The 22,111-nt window shown below is 41.2% G+C and overlaps 1 protein-coding gene across 1 annotated transcript; it reads right to left on the bottom strand.

Annotated features, from left to right (window-relative positions):
* Nucleotides 1-1,062: 1,062 nt before the first annotated feature.
* On the bottom strand, nt 1,063-22,111 carry Dnajc21 (DnaJ heat shock protein family (Hsp40) member C21). The gene is made up of 12 exons (XM_059276380.1): nt 21,939-22,111; nt 16,874-16,967; nt 15,102-15,225; nt 14,742-14,864; nt 13,981-14,285; nt 12,448-12,599; nt 9,713-9,800; nt 6,651-6,809; nt 6,188-6,230; nt 4,328-4,500; nt 2,067-2,142; nt 1,063-1,546 (listed from the first exon to the last, which is right to left on the bottom strand). The coding sequence occupies exons 1-12, from the start codon at nt 22,033-22,035 to the stop codon at nt 1,379-1,381; spliced, it is 1,602 nt and encodes a 533-aa protein (XP_059132363.1). The 5' UTR covers nt 22,036-22,111; the 3' UTR covers nt 1,063-1,378.

Raw genomic sequence — 22,111 nt, 5'->3', positions numbered from 1 at the left:
ACTTGAAGATAAAACAGAAACACTTCCATTGACTAAAAAGCACACATTTCAAGCTAATGAGCTTAAAGTTCCTCTCAACAGCAACTGTAAGAACTCCTATTTCATCTAACCTTGTACTTCTCTAGACACAGATCACACACAGCTATAATGATTCTCTGTATTGAATATTCACCATTGCTACAGAATAAGTATTTCTTTAAGAATCACCCCTCTCTAAAACTATTTCATTAGGAAAATTGTTTGGCTAGATGTGATGGCACTTCATGTTAGCACATGGGAGGCCGAGGAACATGGATCTGTGAGCTGGAGGCTACTCACATCTATATCAGCACGTTCTGGGCCAGTCAAAGCTACACAGTGAGATCATGTCTCCAAAGACACACACACACAGACACACACACACACACACACACACACACACACACAGAAATCTATATATATTTTAACTAAGCAGGGTAGCATAAGCTTCAACTTCTAGCACTTGGAAGACTGAAGTAGTAGGATTCTGAGTTCAGGACTAATCAGAGCTACATAGCAAGAACCTACATGTTTTTGTTGTTGGGTTTTGTTGTTTTTAAAGGACTAAGAGAACAAAAACAACCCCAACTTTTGAAAACAGTGTGTGTGGGTGGGGGTGGGGGTGGGGCCCATGAAGAGTCATTAACCCTGCTGTTGCACTGTACTTCACAGCTGTCACCGTGTAAGGGGCTGCAGGTAAACTAAACAGCCTGCACCCCCACAATTCAAAGAAGACAACAACAGATACCTTTGATTATTACCAGTATAACAAACTAAGGCAGCACAGCTACATCAGAGACACTGTTCTTTAAGCGAGCCATGTGTGTCCAGTTAGCTCTATCCTGTCACTGTTCCTAGGGGAAAAAATAACATGGGGATCCACCACTGATTATTTAAAAGTAAATTTATAATGAGAACTGGAGTCATGGTATCAAGTGTGAAATTATGAGTTTTTGAGAAATCAGGGAGCATGACAAAAATAAAACAATAGTAAGGAAATGAAAACCATTTCAGAATTAAACACTGAAGCCGAAGGGGCACATGTATGTGTCAAAATAATTTAATTTTCCCTGTACATTTCTCTTCACATGAGAAATCAAGATACACATTTATAATATTTACCTGTCATGAAACATTCAAGTGAATTCAGATGGCAAAAGTAGAATTCAATCACTAGTGAAATGTTTAAAAATATATATATATTAAACAAAAATGTCTTTTTAAGATAAAAATAATCTTCCACAATGCAGTAAATTGCAGATCACTGAAATTTTAACTCTAGATTATTTCAGTTCAGTTTTTGGTTTCAAAATCTAGAGACAGTTAAAAGGAAGAGAGAAAGAAAGAACTGGCAGAATTCCTATCTGGTTTTACGCTTCTCTTTCTTGTTTCGACCACTTGTTACACTGTTTAAAGATGTTGCTGCTGAAGCTGCTCTTGCATGACCCGTAGCCTTTAGATGATCAAACAGTTTATTCCGGGATGGAAACTCACTATGGCAGGTTGCACAGCTGATGAGGACGTCACTCTGAGAAGAAGGTAAACACAGGTTATAGCAAGTGGTAGGCTGATAAAAGTGTTGTATGTTTTAATGTCAAGGTTAAACATCGGAGAAATGCAAAATAAGGATGTTTAACAAAACTGACAGCTACCAACAAAGGCGGATGTTCTCAGAAGGCAAATCAACAAGCACTATCAGTGTGGAGGCCCTGAGAATCCAATGGCTTTTACTCTGAGGACTAGAAGTCTGTGCTTTACAACTTAACAGGCCTATTCTTATCACCAAGGTCTTGGCTTAGTCATGGAAAATGAAATAGTAACTCTGCCAGTTCCTAGTATTTCCAATGTGCTTCTTTTTAGAGTAAAAAGACATGAGAGCAGAATATACAGAATATATATTTTATATAGGTTATACTTATAACTATGTAGAGAGACAGAATTACACACAAATTCTAGTTCATCCTTGAACAGCTCATTCAATATACACTAACATCTTTCAGACACAAACAAGGTTCACTACAGAGAGGTAAAGGTGAAGATTGACCTACCACTGTTGGTGGTTCAGCTGGTACTTTGACAGATTTTTTCCCATCTTTGGTTTTCTTTCCTTTGGATTTAGGAACACTGGGAAAAAAAATTATTTGGTATAATATAAAAGTAAGAATCCTTTCTAGTTGTCATCTACTTCCAAAAATACTCAAAAGATAAAATGTATGAGTCAAACTGGTTTATTCATTTTAATGTCTAATTTAGTTAATTTTCATATGTCAACAAAGAATTTTTAAAAACTTAAGAGATAAAAATAAAATTTGGCACAAAACTAAAAAATTTACTTGAAATAAAAGTTAAAGAATACCCCTAAAACATTCTTGAATATTCACATACTTTTTTTATTAAAAAGAAAAACATGTCACACTCCCTGGAAAACCAGTGCTATACTGAGGCTATCCCAGAGCTCATTATGTGGGCCAGGCTGGCCTCAAATTAGTGGCAGTCCTTCCACCTCAAGCTCCTGAAGGCTGCCAGGCGGTGGTGGCGCACACCTTTAATCCCAGCACTCGGGAGGCAGAGGCAGGAGGATCTCTGTGAGTTCGAGGCCAGCCTGGTCTACAAAGTGAGTTCCAGGAAAGGTGCAAAACTACACAGAGAAACCCTGTCTCGAAAAACCGAAAAAACAAAACCAACAAACAAGGTCCTGAAGGCTAGGATTACTAGTATTAGCTACCATGCCTAACTAACAATTTCCTGAACCTGATCTAGTCTGTGTCAAACATTTCAAGAGTTCCACAGTGAAATGAGAATAAAAACATCATAATGTATTTCCACAAAATTAATTCATTAGATAGTAAAAAATTTACTTTTATTAAAAGTAGCATCTGGGGTGACTACAAGAAAAGTAAAAAGTGTGAAAATGTCATAAAAGAAACCCATTATTTTATATGCTAACAAAGAAATTAATAGTAAAAAGTAATGTCCTTCTGCTAATCTAGTGTGTTCTCCCAGTACTCTTTAAACCAAAAATCAGAACACTAGCCAGGTCGGGTTCCTCTTACTCTGCTTGAACCCAGAACATTCCTCTATCAGTCTCCTTCCTCTGTGAGCTCTAATGTGCTCTCTGTCATGTTATATGTGCTACGATTACAGGCAGGCATGATGTGCTTCATTAAAAAAAAAAAGGTATGTGGGTAGCTGAGGCAGGAGGATTCCAAGTTTGGCACCAGCTTGAGCTGTATTGATAAGAACTCATTACAGGTAGGCATGATGTGCTTCATTAAAAAAAAAAAAGGTATGTGGGTGGCTGAGGCAGGAGGATTCCAAGTTTGGCACCAGCTTGAACTGTATCGGTAAGAACTCAGAGAATCCAAGTGATTTCTTAACTGCTAAGGAACTGGCAGAAGAGAAGCACTTCTCACCACAGGAGAAGCAATGACGGGCTAAACCAAAGCCACTGCTGAGAAATCAGCTTGAGGGTTAGGTGGGGTGATGATGTCTCAGCCCTGCCACTCTTCAGTTAAGAAAGAAATCAGCTGAAATCTCTGAGTCCTTTTCTCACATCAGTAAAATGAGAAAACTGGACTTTAATCAGTGGTTGCCCAAATCAAAGAATTCTTTATCATTCTCAAGTGACTATTCATATAGAAATCACATGGAAAGTAAAAAACACTTAGTAGACATAGGAAGAGTTCAGGGGCCTATTGCGCCACCTCTGACCTAGTCCTCAAGTCCACTGAGTAGCCCACAGGATCATTATGGAATAGGCCCATGGAACTAGACCCTTCCTCTAGCACACCAGAGCTTCTTTGAGCAGGAAGTCACCATGATGATGAGCTATGATCTGACATCCTGAGGCTAGACAGGGCATGACGATTTACCTAGTGCCAATCTAATGAAGTGGGATAGGGAAACAGACTCAGAAGTAGCCCTATTCCCACAGGACTGACAAGGGCAAAGTAAGAATTTCCAGAACTGAACCACAGTTATGCTGTTGCTACCACAGTAAAATTATTGTTACTACAGCAGCATGACTGTTACCACAGTGATACTGATGGTACTACAGTTGAGACTGTTACCACAGTGATACTGTTACCATAGTGATAGTTAAGACAGAAATATTATTACTACAGAGGTACTGATGTTAGTTACCACAGTGATACCTAATAGATATATGTTTGTGTCTGTGTGAATGTGTACACATACCTGCGGCTTACATGTAACTTAGGCAGAGGGAGGAGGTTCTGTTTAATCTACCCTTGATGAGCTTACCATTAATTACTCAGGAGTCAGGAAATAACAGGCAACTTTGCCTTACCTTTTAGCTTCACTCTTTGGATCCTCACAGACTTCTGTGGTCTCTGTGATACAGACATTTTCTTGGGGCCTATTTTCTAATTCTTTGGCATTGTCTTCATTTAAGTTAGTATCTTCTAAATCAACCTTTACTCCTTCTTCAGTTCCATTTTCATTGAAATTGTTATCATAATTCTAGAGAACATATATGCCATTATTAAACCAATCAATCTAATAGTAATGGCTTCACATGCATACATCTACACATGTGGAGGCCAGAAGCAGATGTCAAGTGTCTTCCACTATTGCCCTCTATCTTTCTGTGACAGGGTTTCTCTCTGAACCTGATGCTCACTGATGGCCTAGGCTGGCTTACCAGCTAGCTCCAGGGAACTACTTGTCTCTGCCTTCCCAGTACAGATTACAGATAAACACAACCAAGCTTGTCTTTTTTTTAAATTAATGTTGGTGTTGGGGACACAAACCCAGGTCTTCATACTGTGCAGTACTCTACCAACTAAAATATCTCCAGAGCCCCTATATAAAAATAGGCTGTGTTATGTCTCCAAAACTTCTAATAACGTAATGATGCCCCACACTCATAGAAGTAGAGCTCCAGAAATACAAAAGAAGCAGTGAAGATGCCCTGAGGCCAGACACAGTAGGACTTGTCTATAATCCCAGCACTTAGAAGAGCAAAGCCAAGGGCCAATGAGTTTAAGGCCAGTTTAGACTACATAGTTCAAGGCCAGCTTGATAAAGAAAATGCTGCATCATAAAAATTTACAAATTGCTAGATGCTCATAATACATATTAGAGAAACTATAAGTGAATAGGTGAATATGAGAATAAATTTAATCTAAATTTCTAGTGATACCATTCAATAATGTAAAAAAAAGAATATTAACAAAAATGAAAGGGGAAAATTACATATACAGCCAAGTCACAATTTGATTCAATAGTAAGTACTCTATATAGAATTCAAGATGATATTTATACTATATTATTTCTTAATTACTATGAGAAACATTACTTTTACAGTCAGGATAATAAGCAATAAGAAGACTCATCACTGAAGGTTTCTGGTAAACAGTCCTTTACTAAGGGCAACTCTGCTTTCTTCTGAGTGACAACTCACCAAGTCTGAAGACTCACACTCACGTGTACTCTCCCTCACCACAAAGGTTTTCCTTCTGAACTAACTGAAATAAGTGGCAGGTAGATGAGTCTTTGCCTCATTTCTCTCAGAAAGGTCCACATTTCAATCTAACATTTGGGTCTTTGATCCATTTGAATGAGACTATTACACAGCAAAATTATTCTTTAAAATCAAAGATTAAAACTTTCCATGATAAAGATTAAATTTGCATATACAATAACCAAAACCCAAATTTTCCTATGTCCATATTTTAATTGTTATCTTGCACCACCACAAGGACCTGAGTTTGCACCCCAGCACCCAGAGAATAAGATGGATACTGTCTCATATGCACTTTGTAATCCCAGCACTGTAGAGATGGCAATGAGGACCCCAAGGACTCGCTGGCTTCCAACCTAGTTGAAAAACACAGCTTCAGGTTCAGTGAGAGACTCTGCCTCAAAGGAACGAGGCAGAAAGTGATAGGAGGAGATACCCAACAACTGCCTCTGGCACCTAAATGTGTTGTGGAAAGGCACACACACATCCCTATGCACACATGGACACACATCACAGACACACAGACAATAAAATAATTTTACAACCAACGTAAGATAATAGTGAAGCTCTTAATAGAGAGTATATTGAACAAGAAAGTACACTTCAAATCTACAATGGGTATTATTTTATTTATAATGTATTTATTGTAGGAGTTAAGATATATAATAAAACCTTTCCACATACCTGAGCTGATTTCTGTTTCTTTTTCTTCTGTTTTTTAGAAAGCCTAAGAGCAAATAAAAAATCAAAATGTAAAGTATCTGACTTTGTGACGATTTACTAAGTAAAAATAAAAAACACTGAAACAGAATGGTAAAGAAGTACTAAAAACGTGTAATATCATAAAGCATTAAAATGACAGGAAAATGCTCACATTATTATTTGTCCAGAGAACACTGGACAAACAGAGTAATTAGCATGCCAACTGCATAAGAAGGAAAATGCTTTCACTACAGTCATTACATAGTCTATAAAAATATCAAACAGATATCAAAACAGGTCTCCACCCATTTTTAACACTCCAACGTTCCTGTTAACTGGAGGAGATACAGACAATAGTAGGTAACAACTTCCTTGGAAGAAAACACACTTTAATACCATCTTTAATGTGACAAAAGTGTCAGTGGAATTTAATACTGTGAATTACTTTTGCTTTGGTAAATCTTCCATTTCTTCCTCAGAATTGGCATTCAACAAATTGTCATCCATTTGAGCTCCTGAAAAATGTTCTTCCTCTTCCTCCAACTGCTGCTTTAACAATGCGACCATTTCTCGATGCTTCTTTGACTTCTCATGATTCTTCATGCTGAAAGGACAATCTGACATGAGTGGCTGTAAGAGTACAGTTATCACACTGCAGGAAGACTGCAACCCCTGGACCTGCCAGCTGCATGACTGTATACAGAGTAACAGAAGTCTCTGGGCATTGCCAGGAATCACCAACCCGGCTAGACCATGAAGCAACTGTTTCTTCCCAATTCCTCTCATTAGTTCCTTTTTACTTACATGTATTTTCTTGCCAAATCCTCTACTTTTTATTTTGATTTTTTTTAATTCTCAAAACTGAAGTCTTTGCCAGGTTATGTCCCTGGCCATTCTCCAGGCTTCTAGAAACCTCTGGAAACTAGAAGACATCCTAACTGCAGGAGGAGGATGGGGTCTAGAGAAGAGGTGGTGTTGAGCCTTGAAGAACAAGTTCAGTTCCTTTTGCTTTTTCAACAGCATATTCTCACCTCTTTCTTACTACTTAAATGTGGGTTCAGGCAGGTATCCCAAATATCCACACACCAGGGCTAACATTAAACTGTCAAGATGGAAACAAGTCTCAGGATACAGCTCATGGCACAGTGGCTGACCAAATGCAGAGAGCCCTTGGGTTTGATCTTCAGTACCACAGAAACAGTAATAAAACCCAAAGCAGCAAACTGTGTCACTAATTCATGTTCTGTTTAGATTTTTTGATTCCTTGTTTTAGTTGTTACTGTTCCTTCCCACTAAAATTCTCCTTAGACCAAAATCCCCTGGAGAAATCAAGGTCTCTTGAGTTAGAAAATAAATACTCAAAATGGTAACCACGTTACCAGGTGTGGTGGCACACAACTTTAATCCCAGCACTTGGGAGGCAGAGGCAGGTGGATCTCTGTGCGTTTGAGGCCAGCCTGGTCTACAGAGCAAGTTCCAGGACAACCAGAGCTGTTATACAGAGAAACCTTGTCTCGAAAACAAAACAAAACAAAAACCGTATATATAAAATTCTACAACAGAGAAATAAATGGGGAAAGAGAAGGGTACTGCTTAACAGAGAGGCCCAGAAACTGACTGGTAAATGCAAGAGGAACAGAAAAGCATCATTCAGCCTCCAATATAAAGACCGATACAGGTGTGTTTCCCTTTTCCAAAATGCCTGCTACCACAGTGGCTTAGATGTCAAATTTTGGACTATTTATTCAAATGCAATAAGGTATTTTGGAGCTGGTATCCAATCCTCAGCACAAAATGCATTCATGTTTCACATATGCCTCAGAAAGTCACTTTGTGCAATATTGTAAATACACTATATGTTGACTAATTCTCACAGTAGGTCAGGTTCTGAGTTTTCCAACATGGGGTATTATGTGTACACTCAAAAATTTCAGGACTATGGAACATTTAAGATTTTATAGAATGATCATTAAATAAATGTTTAATGCTTTCGAGGAAAATTCATTGCAAAAGAAATTCTAACACTATAGCACAAAAACTGGGTAATACTTAGGTTGAGTGATCGATGCTCAGCATCACTAAGAAGACATGGGACCCACAGAAAACACAACACAGCTATGCAGTAGCCTGTATGTGGATGCACACCTGACCTTAAATCATAAAAAAAGGGACAAACCCAGAAAGAGATACACTTTTTAAAAAGTTGTTTAAAGGACTAGTATACTGTCCAGATTAAAAAAGGCTAAATATACAAACTCATCATAAGGTCCCAGAATGGATTCTGTACTAATGTGTGGAAATATACAAATAAAGAATACATTGACGAAACTACAATATGAACAATAAATTAGATAAGAGTATCATATCAATGTTATAATCTCTTAAAGTGACAACATATGTTGCGGGACAATTGTTCACATGGCCATTCCACTGTGCCAATAAAGCCATCTTGAATCAGCAGTTGGCTGACCTGGATCAGCCATAGAGTTACTGGATGACTGAGGAGGTCTGCTAGAGAGGGACAGAACGAGAGAAAAGGGATTGGAGGTGGGGGGATCTGCAGTGCTGGTGGATCAGGAGAAACATGAAGAGAGGGCCAGCCAATTGACTCTCAGCTGGTCCCTGGATTGATCAGGTCTTTATCTCAATTTCTGACTCCCAGAATCTTTATTATACTAGAACAATTTAGGAAATCATTTCAAACTATCTTGTTATTGAAGAACTGTATATAGAGATATTTAGATGCAAAGAAGCATTAAATACGTAATTTTCAAATTATTCAGGAAAAAAGCTTTGTATATGCTTGTGCATGTTTACATGGCTACGTACATGCAAATGAACAGTGTGTAAGCAATGAGCTAAGGAGTGTACCATATGCTACTCCTGTAACTTTTCCTTAGGTATATTTCCAAAATAAAATTTTATATCTCTCTGACTATAGCTTTTTGTCTTGTTTCTATCTCTGCTGCTTCTCTGACTCCTGGGCACCCTCCCGAGGGTTATCTAGTGCTTCTCTATGAGGCCCAGACCCCACTCTCTTCTGGATACACATGCTCTGCTTCATCCCCTGCTAATTCAGTTCTTGGTTGTCTCCCATGCTCTTCCTGCCTGTACAATGTCTCCACACGATGACGCACTTCCACCTGAGCAAACACACTCTTTGCAGGACAACTCTAAACTGCTGAGGCTGACAGCAACAAGCTGCCGGGAGTGTGACTGTGGGAAGTCGCTCACCAGTGCAGAGACGACTAGATTTGGTCTCATTTCCTCACCTGTGCCAACCATGATGTCACAGCTGACTTTCTGGAAATAGCACACAGGAATATTGGCTATGTTAATGGGTACAGCAGGCTTAACTGCACAAATGCCTCTTCTTACTGTACCAAACAAGAACCCCAGAGGAAGAGATACTGGTGACCAAAATGTGCCAACCATATTCCCCTGAGCACTTACTAAGTGTTATACCGTGCCTCAAAACAAAAGGCGAGTTCAAAGATGGACACTTACGCCTTTTCTGTCTTGAAGGATTTGTCACAAGCTGGGCAGTAAAGGTCATCATAAAGCTCAGGCTCCTCAGCCTCATCGCTGTCTTTACCTGTGGAATAACAGACTATGATAAGAATGATAAGAACCTAAAATGTTAACAAAGCATGCAACCTTAGTGAGGGACTCAAGATCCACACAACTTTGAAATAAAAATTGGTATTTCTTTACAAGAAAATGCTATTGGGATTTGAGTTGTCCCTTTCGAGCACTGCTGTGTTTATTAAAGGAAGAATTCAAATTAATCACCTCATCCTTCAGGTTCTTTTCTTGAATTTGTTCAGAAGACTCAGAAAATCCTTAAAGCCCTAACCGTGAGTCATGGCAAAAACATGAAGTAACACTGCAATGCCTTTCCCATGAGGCTCTTTTCATCTTCAGAAAGATTTGCTACAAACATACTTTCAAACTGTGAGCTAACATGCTTAAGCTTAGTTTATAGAACTCTCTCATTACCAACAAAGTCATAAACAGCTTATTACATGTAAAGTTTAGCACTGTTCTTACAGACCTTTTTCATAATCTGAGGCTTATTACAACAAAATGACTCCTATCAATACAGTATATAAGACCTAAATGACTAAAACTTTAAATGAAATTCTCTACATATTTCTTATTATCTACTTTTAAAGAAATAAGTAAAATGACTGCTATTTGGGATTTGTTTTTATATCAATAACGATCCCAAAGTGTCTCATAGTCCACATTGTGGTTCTTTGCAGATAGCACTATGATTCTGAAAGACATTCTGACTGAAATCAATTAACAGCCAAAACACAACCTATGTGTTGTCCTATGGTCAATGCTAACTTCAGCAGATCCCTAACCGAGGATGCCTGAAACCTTGGACAGCACAGAACCAGATAAATTAATGCCCTTCCATTTCAACTCCATACTTATACAACGCATATAAAGCTACAGCTCTATAGTTTCAAGCCTGACAGCAAAATAGGCATGGCTTTCCTTCAGTTTCCTGGACACCATATGGCAACGACAGCCTATGATCTTTCCCCTTTCTTTTTACCTCCAGAACTTTCATCTTCTATTTAAGCACTCAATGGCTTCTCTTTGGCATATTCCATGTCAGCATCCATAGTTTCATGTTTTGGGGTCATCATTACATCAAGGTTATTTGACCACAAGTACTACGAAACCTTCACAACTAATCTGCTATCTACTTGGCTAGTAAGTGATTAAGAGGTACTCAGTGACTAGGAAGGTATATACTATATAGATACTCTGCACAGAGAGATTGGGACAGTGCAAGATTTCATTACCCACAAACCAAGGCACAATTTAAAATGTAGAGGAGATATTCCTGAATTATTCCATTTACCATTTCAGACCACAGTTGACTGAAAGTCACTCAAAGTGCAAAAGTAAAATGCAGAATAAGGTAGGGCCACTATATGTAATGCGATTTTTTTAATTGCATATGTACTTCCAACATTTCCCATGCATGTAATCATCCTTAATCCAACAAACAGTTAACTAAAATTCTGGCTTTAAAGCAAAGACATCTGGATTTTTAAGTGCTCATATGTTCTCAGGCATATCTCACAACTGCAGACTCCTACTTTTTTTTACCAGTTAAATGAAGATAATTCTATTAGCACAACCTCCATTGAAGGAGTATTTTCTGAAGACCAAGCAAGGTCTTATGTGTAAAAGGACTTTATAATAGTAATATAATTAGATCATTTCACATTTATAGAGTGCTATGTATTTTTCAAAATACATACAAACTTGACTCATTAATAAACCATTCATATCTTAATCACTTTGAAAAAAAGATTGTTATTTTATCATCTGAGTTGCTTGCCTGAAAATCTATAGTTTATAAATAAGTAAAATTAGGAAACTATATTCAGATCAGCTTCATAGATGGAAGAGCTGGGAATGAGGAAATCAGGATTACAGGTAGTCCCCAAAATGGCTAAACCTTGCCTTTTAAAATACACACTTGTCTGCCTAATAATATAAGCAGAGAAAAGAAATATTCTAGTACTTCAAAAAGTATCTTCCATAAGTCATAAGTGGGAGGAATAAGACACATAGCAAAGAGATTCCTGCATAGCAACTACTGTCCTAAGAGAGATATTTAAACTTGCTGGGCATGGTGATGCGTGTCTTTAATCCTAGCACTCCAGCGGCAGAAACAGGTAGATCCCTGAGTTTGAGACCAGAGGATCTACAGATCCAGTTCCAAGATACCAGGTCTACAAAAGGAAACCCTGTCTCAAAAACAAAGAAAAAACTCACATACTGCTTAACAAAATGTTCTTCTTTTTTAATAATTTATTTTCATTTTCTGTGCATTGGTGTTTTGTCTGCATGTATGTCTTTGTGAGGGTGTCAGATCTTGGAGTTACAGACAGTTGTTAGCTGCCATGTGAGTGCTGGGAATTGAACCTGGGACATCTGAAGAGCAGTAAGTGCTCTTAACTGTTGAACCATCTCTCCAGGCCAACAAATGTTTTTTAATTGCCACAAAGAAACCTCCAATTTCTAGTTCCTTATAGAAGACAACAAAATTGAAACTGAGGCACTGAACCAATGAAGTAGAAGTCAGGTGCTAACCAGGTTTCCACCTGCTCTTTCATTCCCTGGTGTCTGACACCTGGGCCACTGCAGGCATCTAAGTACACACAATTTAACATTTACTTTCCAAAACTACTTCATAGAGCAAGAAAAATTACCATCCAATCCATCTTTGGGCTCCTGTTCTTCCACTTCATTTTCATCCGATCCATCTCCAAACTCCTTTTCGTACCTCGCTTCCATCTCCTGGAGCTCCTTTTCCAAATTGGCCACAGTCATCCAGCTCTGCTCTCTGTACTGCTCTGCCAGTCTAGACACACAGCACAGCTTCATTTCCACTGGAAAGCACAGTTCTGCAGGGCTCTAAAACTCCCCCATGGTGCCAATGAGTGCAAACCTCCCACGCATACGCAGCTAGAACAGGGGCACAGTCACCAGCACCTGGCTGGTTTTACCTGCTCTAAGTAGTAGGACTTGAAATACAAACCCCAGCAGCTCAGCAAAGGCTTCAGGTCACTTTAAGTGTTGTGTCAAAAAAGTACAAGACAATGTGTGGGTTTGGGTAGAATTTTAGTAAATGAATAATCTGTGTTTAAAAAAAAATACTGGGCAGCAGTGGCACACGCCTTTAATCCCAGCACTTGCCGTCAGCGGGCAGAGGCAGGAGGATCTTTGAACTTGAAGCCAGCTTGGTCTGCAGCATGAGTTCCAGGACAGACAGGGCTACACAGAGAAACCCTGTCTCGAAAAATCAAAACAAACAAAAAGCTACCCAAAACCAAAAGCCCTAAATACTCTAGGTACAAAATTTTTACAAGAACTCAACAACAAAATATTGCAATCAAGTGGAATGACTAAAGTACCAAGAGGCAGCCCTGCATGGCAGCTGACAGCAGGCTCTGCATTGAAGATGGCTCAGCAGCAGGACAAACTCCCCCAAGCCTGGGGATCTGGAGTCCGAATAACAGAAGGGAAGAACTGGCCCAGGCAAGTTGCCCTCTCCACTGAGTGCCCCATCCCACACATACAAAATTATTTTTTCTTTCCTTTTTTTGGGGGGTTTTCTAAGACAGGGTTTCTCTGTGTAACAACCCTGGCTTTCCTGGACTTGCTTTGTAGACCATGCTGGCTTTGAGATCCACCTGCCTCTACCTCCCTGGGATTAAAGGTGTGCGTCACCACACTCGGCTCAAAATTAAATTTTAGAAGTCAAAAAAAGTTTTTTTTTTTTGTTTTGTTTTTTTTTAAAGAGCAGGGCTCTGGATTAGAGTTCTTGAGCCCCATTCCCAGCTGTGACTTACCAGCTACATGCCTCATTTCCTCACAAGAATGAGAGAAAGCAGAAAAGCATTTGAAACAGACCCTTATACAGAATAAGAATTCAATTAACATTAGTTACTTACAAACTTTAGTAGAATCAAAGATCTCAAGTATAAAGGGCCTCTGAAGGAAAATATGTAACCAATCCCAGAAATGTTTACATAGGAAGTAAAGAAACATTACCCAGTGCTAGAATTTTGATTTAAAAAGAAGGAAAACTGTTTGTTATAAGCTGTAGGCGTGAGGATGATTGAATTTAACCTGGAAGCATCATGCTGGCTCCCTTCTGACCTGCTCTACCATGCTGACCACCTTACAGACAGCCCCCCGACCCCACATCACCAGAAAGGATCTAGTCCCACACTGCATACTTGGCTTGCTTCAGCTTCTGCTGCCTCCGCATCTCTTCCGCCTTCCTCGCCTTCTCTGCGTTCTGCTCCTCCACAAGCTTCCGATGGGCCTGCACTCTCTTATCTCGTTTCCGAATGAAGGCTACGAGCTGGCGCACCAGTTCATTTTTCTCCTTCCTTGCTTTGTCTCGAATTTTTTTGTTTTCTTTTTCCATTGCCCGTTTTTCCCAGCGGTTTGAGGCTTGCCGAGTATCATATTCTTCCTTCCAAGCAAAATTCTTTTGTGTGCAGAAACTCTGCCAGTAAGCGTAGAAAGGGTGTACCACCTAGTGACAGAAAATGCGTAGAATTATGTTAACTTAAATTTCTTTGAAAAGGCAGTAGATATTAAGGATTAAAACATCTTCTCCCTTTCTTTTCCTGTATCTAAGATGACTTGTTGAGTGCTAACTTTTGCAGTACTGGGGACTGAAGCCAAGGCCTGTGTGCATGCATGATGAATGTTCTACCACTAAACCACAACTCTAGACCCTCACACATTAACATTATTAATTGCTAGAGAAGACAGTTCTCTTAACAGACTTTCCAGGATAAGACACTCTCCACGGCAGTTTAGGGAAGAAAGGAAGCAGTCTCACTGGCCACAGAGCGACCACACCACAGGGAAAACAGGTCCAGAGTGGGCACTGTGAGACATCTGCAAGCCCCGGCCGGCAGGAGAAGTGAGGGAGAAGGCTAGTGAGGGAAGCTAACCGTCAAATGCAACCTAATTTTTCTTTTACCGTGTCATAGTCACTCTGGGAGTCACCGAAGTTTGGAAAGTCCTCAACATCTCCCTCTGACATACATTCGAGTTCTTCTTTTGCTATCAGCTGAAAGACGTCACGATACACTGCATAGAAACCCTACAACAAAATAAAGCAAAGCCAGAAAGAGTCTAAGCCCAGAAAATACGGGACTCGATTTAGAGCTGACGAAGTACAGGTCCCTGCTTCGCTGCCTCAAGTGCCCTGCATCACACGTGCCCACAGCTTCAACACGAACAGATGTGCACTTCACTTTCTACTATAATTTTAAGATCTCTCTTTGCATCTGAGTTTTAGTTAACCACTTGATGAGAAATTACAAGTTCCCCATCTTACCTTTTCATCGTCTCCATAACCAGAGTAACAGGTAACAGTGAAATAATGAAGCAAATCCAAACTGTCATCTTGGTATTCTCCATCAAGCCCTCCTTTAAGTAAGGCCTCTCTATGATTATCATACCTGAAAGAATTAAAAATGAAAAGAGCTGGACAAAAAAGAACTTATTTTAAATACAATTACATAAAAGTTCACGAGGACTCTTTTTCTGAATCAGCCAAAATAACAATATATGTTTCGACACATGCAATCCATAACCGCACAATTTAAAGGAACTCTGGAAACTAAGAGACTTGGGAGACTTTCAGAAACTGAAGATTAAAACCATGTTCACAACTTCTAATATTGTATACAGTCCTAGCCTCCATCAACTGGGAATTCTAGACTGTCTCTCAGCAGGTAGTGAAATCCATAGGAAAGACAACTACTAAATGGGACACTATGGAACATAATCTGGTTCATACACTAAGTTTACATTTATGACCTGGGAATTTACCAATATTTACCTGAAAAATGTATTTATGTTTATATAAACTTCATCTAAGATACACACACACACACACACACACACACACACACACACACATACACACACACGCACACAGACACACACACACACAGACACCCCAATTACTCTTCATAAGAAATCTGTAGTAGTATTTGCTATTATCATCCTTGCTTAACACAGCAGGAAATTTGATGCTCAGTAATATTAAATACTGGTTGTTCATTATCATAAAGTCTGTAAGCATCAAGAGCAGAATTGAAACCCAGGTCCTTTCTACTGCCAGGGCCAGGTTCCTTGCCATGAAATGGAACAAGCTCCAGAGGGCAGGAGCATTACCAGGTGACAGGAGCATCACCAGGCAGGTACTTTAAGGGAGTCTTGGAACAAGAAGACAATCTACAATTTAGATAGGAACTAAATGACAGGAAGCGAGGGAAGAATACCAACACTCTAAAAGGAACACTAATTCTTTTGTTTTGGTTTTGGAGGCAGGCTCTCCCTATATAGCCCAAGTGACTCTTGAGGACAGGGGACTATAGGCATGTGCAGACATCTGGCTTTAGGAAAAAGCTCCAAAATCCCTGCTCAGAGGAAAGTTGAAGATCTTCTATGTGGTTTAAAAGAATTTCCTTCCTATCCTTTCTCTTTTGAGAGCTAGTGTGTTATACAATGTTTAAAACAGATGCCTTTCACAGCAGCACTTTCTCAACAGCAGGATTTTTCACTGTTATGTCTAAGTTCAAAACCTAACCATTTGCAGCAAAGAGCTGAGCTGAAAACTCAGAACTTCAAACATATAAGTTCTTGTTACAAAATGAAACTATATTATAAGCTCATCTTTGTTGAAAGTATTTATTATATTTGTAGAATAAAATTTATTTCGGTACTCTATAGAAATGTGTTATAATTTTTATATTAAATGAAAAATTGCTGCTAAAGACAAAACTTCCCTCTTGTGTAACAATACAGCTATCTGTCATACACTAAAGGACCCCCTCTCAATGAGAAACCAGTTGTGGTATCCGAGTTAAAGCTATGTAACCACCAAACTTACTTCATTATGGATAACAGCAGACACTTGGAATAATCCTCTCTAAAGTTCCTTCCTGCCCACAGACTGCACTTTATGTAACCAAGAAGTGGCAGGTGCTTACAACACTCCCAAAGCACCCAGTGTACTAAACTGTTAAGAAACCAACACACCCATACTGACAATTCCTGCTAACAAATGAAGAAGAATGAGAATGACAACACAATGCTCACCATGCTCTTTCCTGAGGGTCGCTCAACACGTCGTATGCAGCTTGAATTAATTTAAACTGCTCGGCTGCCTCTGCGGCATTATCCAGATTTTTATCTGTTAAAATAAGTCACAGAAATTTAGTCATGGAAAAAATATATGCATGGGCCATCAAAATGGCTCAATGGGGAAAGATGCTTGTTCCCAACTCCAAGGACCTGATTCAGTTCGGGAACCAATACGGCAGAGAGAGAGGCAGGAAGGAACAAACAGAGACCTGCCAACAACCATGTCCGTGAGTCTGGAAACAGGTCCTCTCTACAGTGGTGGGACAGCCTTAGTAGAAGCTGTAAGCCAAGTCATGCCCACATTCTAAGCTTCAGAACCTTTAGAGTCTACATAATTAATTGTTGCACATTGTTTTTGTTGTTTAAAACCCTAATGCTTTGGTAATTGTGTTCTGTCATAAGTGAATACTACATTCAAAAATTAAACATTTGAATCTAACATGAAACACACCAAGTTCTTTAAGCTACTGCTCAACACCTGTCTTCTAAGAGTTTTAGAAAATATGACAATGTGTTCCCTCCAAATAGCCATGCAGCCTTACTGTTTGTCTAAATGACTCATGAGGGCTTCTTGTCTCCTCTCATGTGTCATCATCTGATCCCAAGTGGCTTTCTACCACATATCTAGCATTGATATTTTCCAAGCATAGCAGTTTGCCATGCCTCTTCCATCCTATGGAACTAAAATTAGTCTTATATTAGCTAAAAATAATTTCTACTTCTATAAGCCTCACTTTCCATGGAAAGTAACACAACACAATACTGATCCTCTCAGAGTGCACCCATTTGAAGACAGGCAGCATTACCAATCATGTGTTTTGACTGAAGGGGTCCCCCCTGGGCTCATAAGTTTAAATACTTGGTCTCAGTTGGTGAAACTGTTGGGAAAGGATTAGGAAGTGTGGCCTTGTTGGAGATGTGTTACTTGGGGCAAGCTTTGAGGTTTCAAACAACTAGTACCATTCTGAGTTCCATGACTAAATTTCCTACTTGGAGATCAAAATGTAAGCTCTCAGCTGCTGCTCCAGCCATCTGCCACTTGCTACCTCAGCTCCACCATCATGGACCAACCCTCTGAAACCATACACCCAAAAGAAACTCTTCTGTAAAGTTGCCTTGGTCATGGCATCTTATCACAGCAATAGTCAAGACACAATAGTGCAATTCAAATTAAACAACCTAAAAGTTTAAAAAGCTGGCAACTGATTCTTCTTACCTAAACAAGAACAGTGCTAGGTAGGGGTGTGTGCATGTGGTCTTTTTTATCAGTACTACTGCACCTTGTTCAACTTCTTCCCATTCTTTCCCTCCCCAAAGAAATTTGCAGAAAGCTAAAGGGGTTTTGTTGTTGTTTTGTTTTTGTATTTTCCAGACAGGCTTTCTCTGTGTAGTCCTGGCTGCCCTGGAACTCACTCTGTAGACCAGGCTGGCCTCGAACTCACAGATCCACCTGCCTCTGCCTCCTGAGTGATGGGATTAAAGGTGTGCGCCACCACTGCCAAGCAGAACTCTTCTTAAATGTTTTCTATCTGTCACATGGCTGTCGTTTTACAGAAGATGACTGTTAAACTGAGGTTAACAGCAGGACTCTAACAAACAAGCAGTCAGAGAGCCTACGTTTTGACAGAAGTATTCCACTCACCTGAGGTTTACCAGGCATCCATGGCTGCACTATTCTGTGTGGTTTTCTGTTACCTCCTAACCCTTCTTACAGTGCCCTCTGGAAGATGTTGCTGGACTGCCCCTTGCAACACCTTGCTCTGAGAAAGCATCACTTCTCTGCAGGGCTCCACTCCTCTTGCCACGCTCTCCCATGGCACCCCCGCGGTGATGCAGCCCTGTGCTTGGTCACTGCCCTTTACTCACCATTCCTTCAAGATTTACACTTTTTAACTAACAATCTCTACCACCAATCCTTCTGCATCCCTGTGTTCTCTCTTCTAACCACTCCTCCCAACCGCTGAAACGCTGGCATCCTGCTCAGGGAGTCCACTGGGTACTCCTGCCCTCACCTCCAGGCTGCCCTCCCCCCTGAAGCACACCGTCCCATTACAACCAGAGAGAAAAGCTGGCATTTATCACCCTGCTGTTTATCAAAGCTTAGGCTAAACTCCTACCCTACAGTGAATAATCAATCCTCCCTGCCTGCCCCACTCAGCCGGTTCTGCTAGCCTCTCTCTTCGGCTCCCTCCTCCTCCCTCCAATAGGCACACTGCCACTCTATGGTCTCCACCTAGATGTTACTTCTTCACAGCCAAACTTCCCAGGTGGCTTTTCCCATCTCTCTCACCCACAGATACCAAGCTAGCCCAGGTGAGCACATGGACTCATCAACACTTGAATGTGCCCTCACACAGCCCTTCACTCAAACTAGGACTCTGTCTGTTTTCTCTCCTGTGTCTCCACAGAACATTATGTTCAACCAGGGCAGGGACCTCTCCTGCCTTGTTCACCTGGCAAAGAACTCAGAGAATAGTCATGGGATGAATTTTAGAAGGCTACTTCTCTAAATCAAGGCTTAGCTCCCCAAATATCTAACACAGTGCCTTGTACACACAACGAAATCAAACATTTATTGACTAAAAGACTAAGTGGCCCAACAAAGCAAGCATACTGAATCATGTGTCTCCTGAGGAAGAAGACCTATACAAATATTTCCAATCCAAAGTATTTAGGATGCTATGAATCATGATATTCCAAAGAGACCACCGTCAGTTCCTCACAGGTTTGGCTTCCAAGCCCATCAGTATTACTTCTTCCCTCCTTCAACTGTCCAATGCACCATTAATTTTCCTCTCTATCATCTCTCCACCAGGACTTTTCTCCTCCCCTGGCCCCAAGGGCCCATCCCTGTCCATTGTCTCCAGACCTCTTCAGTCCTCAATTGCCTTCATGGTGCCTTCCTAGACATTATTATAATAAAACCAGCAAGGACTCTATACACGAGCAAAATAATTAATAATAATAGTGCTTAGCCTAATAGCCAAGGCCCAATATCTACAATTTGATTTCAATCTATGCTCCAAGAATGCTTTATTAACTATCTTATCTTCAAAATTATATATGTACTTGCCATTAGAATTAATTCTCTGTCCTGCCCTTTCCCATTCTAAAAGTCAAGGAACTCCCAATTTCTTTCTAATTCCTAACTCAGCTTCTAATGATAATTAGCCCTCACTCTATGAAAATGCTTTTCCACCACCTGTACACTTTCTTTGAGTTTATTTACTTTGGCTCTTTCTTTTGACTTCCTGCAATGCTAAAACTTCTGTCCTCTCAATGCACACACACACACACACACACACACACACACACACACACACACACACACGGTCTCATTTATTGTCATCATGCCAATACCTATGTTTCCTCTTCCATCTATCTCTACAGACCTTCCCACTCTGCACTTCGTCTTTCCTTCACTCTTCCCCCAAACCATTCTGTAGCCTTCCCGTCAGTAGTACTCTTCCTGAAACAGTGCCCCATCCAAGGTCCTCTCTGTGTCAAGAAGCCACTTCAGCACCTCTCAACACACAGTGGCAACCCGGTCCCATTACTCGGGTGCTTACTAGTTGCTCAACCCAAATAGCAATTATACTCTTTTGCTCAAGTTTCAACATTATCGGCTCAGACCTAGCCTCCAGATTCTCCCAGCATCCCTCACGCCCTACCTGTTACAGGGTATGGCTTGCATACTCCACCCTCTACCCAGTTCAGAGGCTGGGCTGCCCTTCCCTATATAATCCAGACATTTTGGTTACCCGCCCTTTTTTCTTCCTTTGGGCTTCCTGCTGCACCTCCCGTCCCCTCCCCCTCTCCCCCTCTCCCCACGTGGCTCAGGGTCATGTCCACTCTTACCCTCCAGATGTGTGCCCTGACTATGCTCTCCCTTTTATCTGTAACAAACTTTCTTCTCCACCATACCTAGGAGCAGTCATTTCCTTTCCTTTGTTTTTTTTTTTCCATTCACACACTAGCAGTTAGTTTTCATGTGTGTAAGGCATGTTTTCCTAACAAGACCCTGAGGTCCCTGTTTTAGCATTTAAAAAATCTACATATGTGATTTGTGCAAGTGACTTGCATTTTCCGGACACGTATGAGAAAAACTAAGTTTAAATGTATGTTTATATTATATGGTATACTTTTTTTCTATTTTAAGCTTGTTTAAAGAAAGTATATACTACTTACTACTCAAGTAAGGTTTATTTACTAGTACCTAGTAGTCATCTACGTGTGCATAACCACCTTATGTAGACTCTAGGATGAACACCTTGAAGCTAAAGTGAAACTATTAAAACAAAACAAAATTAAATAGGTAAACCAGCCGCAGCTGGTGGCACGGGACAGTAATCCTAAGTACTCATGAAGGGGAGGCAGAAGAATCAGTTTCAAAGGCTGGCTTGGCCTTTGAATGAGACCCCATCCCAAAATGATTTCTTAAAAACACAGGCTGCTGTAGTTGGCTGGCGGAGCGCTTGCCAGCAGGTGCGCGGCGCTGGCTTTAACTCCCAGTACCAAACGAGGCGGAAAGCCTCTTGGGACTCTCAAGACGACGGGACTCGACTACTAAGTTCCGTCGTCTGGAAGATAGATCGGACTCCGTAAAAGTCACCAGAAACCCATTTCACAGCAACAAAAAACCATCCCGGGGAAGCAAACTCCTAAGGAACCTCAGGGAGTGCGCCCCGGGCAGTCCACCCAACTAGAAGTCGCCGTGGGAAACTCGTGCCGAGTGCAGGGCCGGGGCTGCGGGAGCCGGGCAAGTCTGAAGCCCCGGCGCGAGCAGGCCTGTTTAAAAAAAGCCATTCCCCAGCCGTGGGCGGAGGCTCGTCCGGCCGGGCGGGCGGGGGGGCGGGCATGCCCGCCGCTGGAGCCGCTTCTCCTCCGCGGGGTGGGCAGGACCGCGCCGTCCGCACCGCGTGCGGCCCGCCAGGCCCGGCCGGGGTCTCGCGGGCGCGGGGAGGGTGAGGAGGGGGCCCGCCCGGCTTCCCCGCCCCGCCGCCGCCGGCCGGTCACCTACCGGGGTGCCACCTGAGGGCCAGCTTCCGATAGGCCTTCTTGAGCTCCTCCTCGCTGGCGTCGCGCCGCACCCCCAGCGCCTCGTAGTGACACTTCATGGCGGGGCTGGACGCGGGGCCGGGAACGGGGCCCGAGCCGGAGCCGGAGCCGGGGCCGGGGCCCGGGACGGGGCCG

The sequence above is a fragment of the Peromyscus eremicus genome, chromosome 11 (genome assembly GCF_949786415.1).
Source record: "Peromyscus eremicus chromosome 11, PerEre_H2_v1, whole genome shotgun sequence".
Classification (NCBI taxonomy): Eukaryota; Metazoa; Chordata; class Mammalia; order Rodentia; family Cricetidae; genus Peromyscus; species Peromyscus eremicus.
Note: the sequence above shows the minus strand (reverse complement) of the source record. Positions and strands in the feature narration are given on the sequence as shown.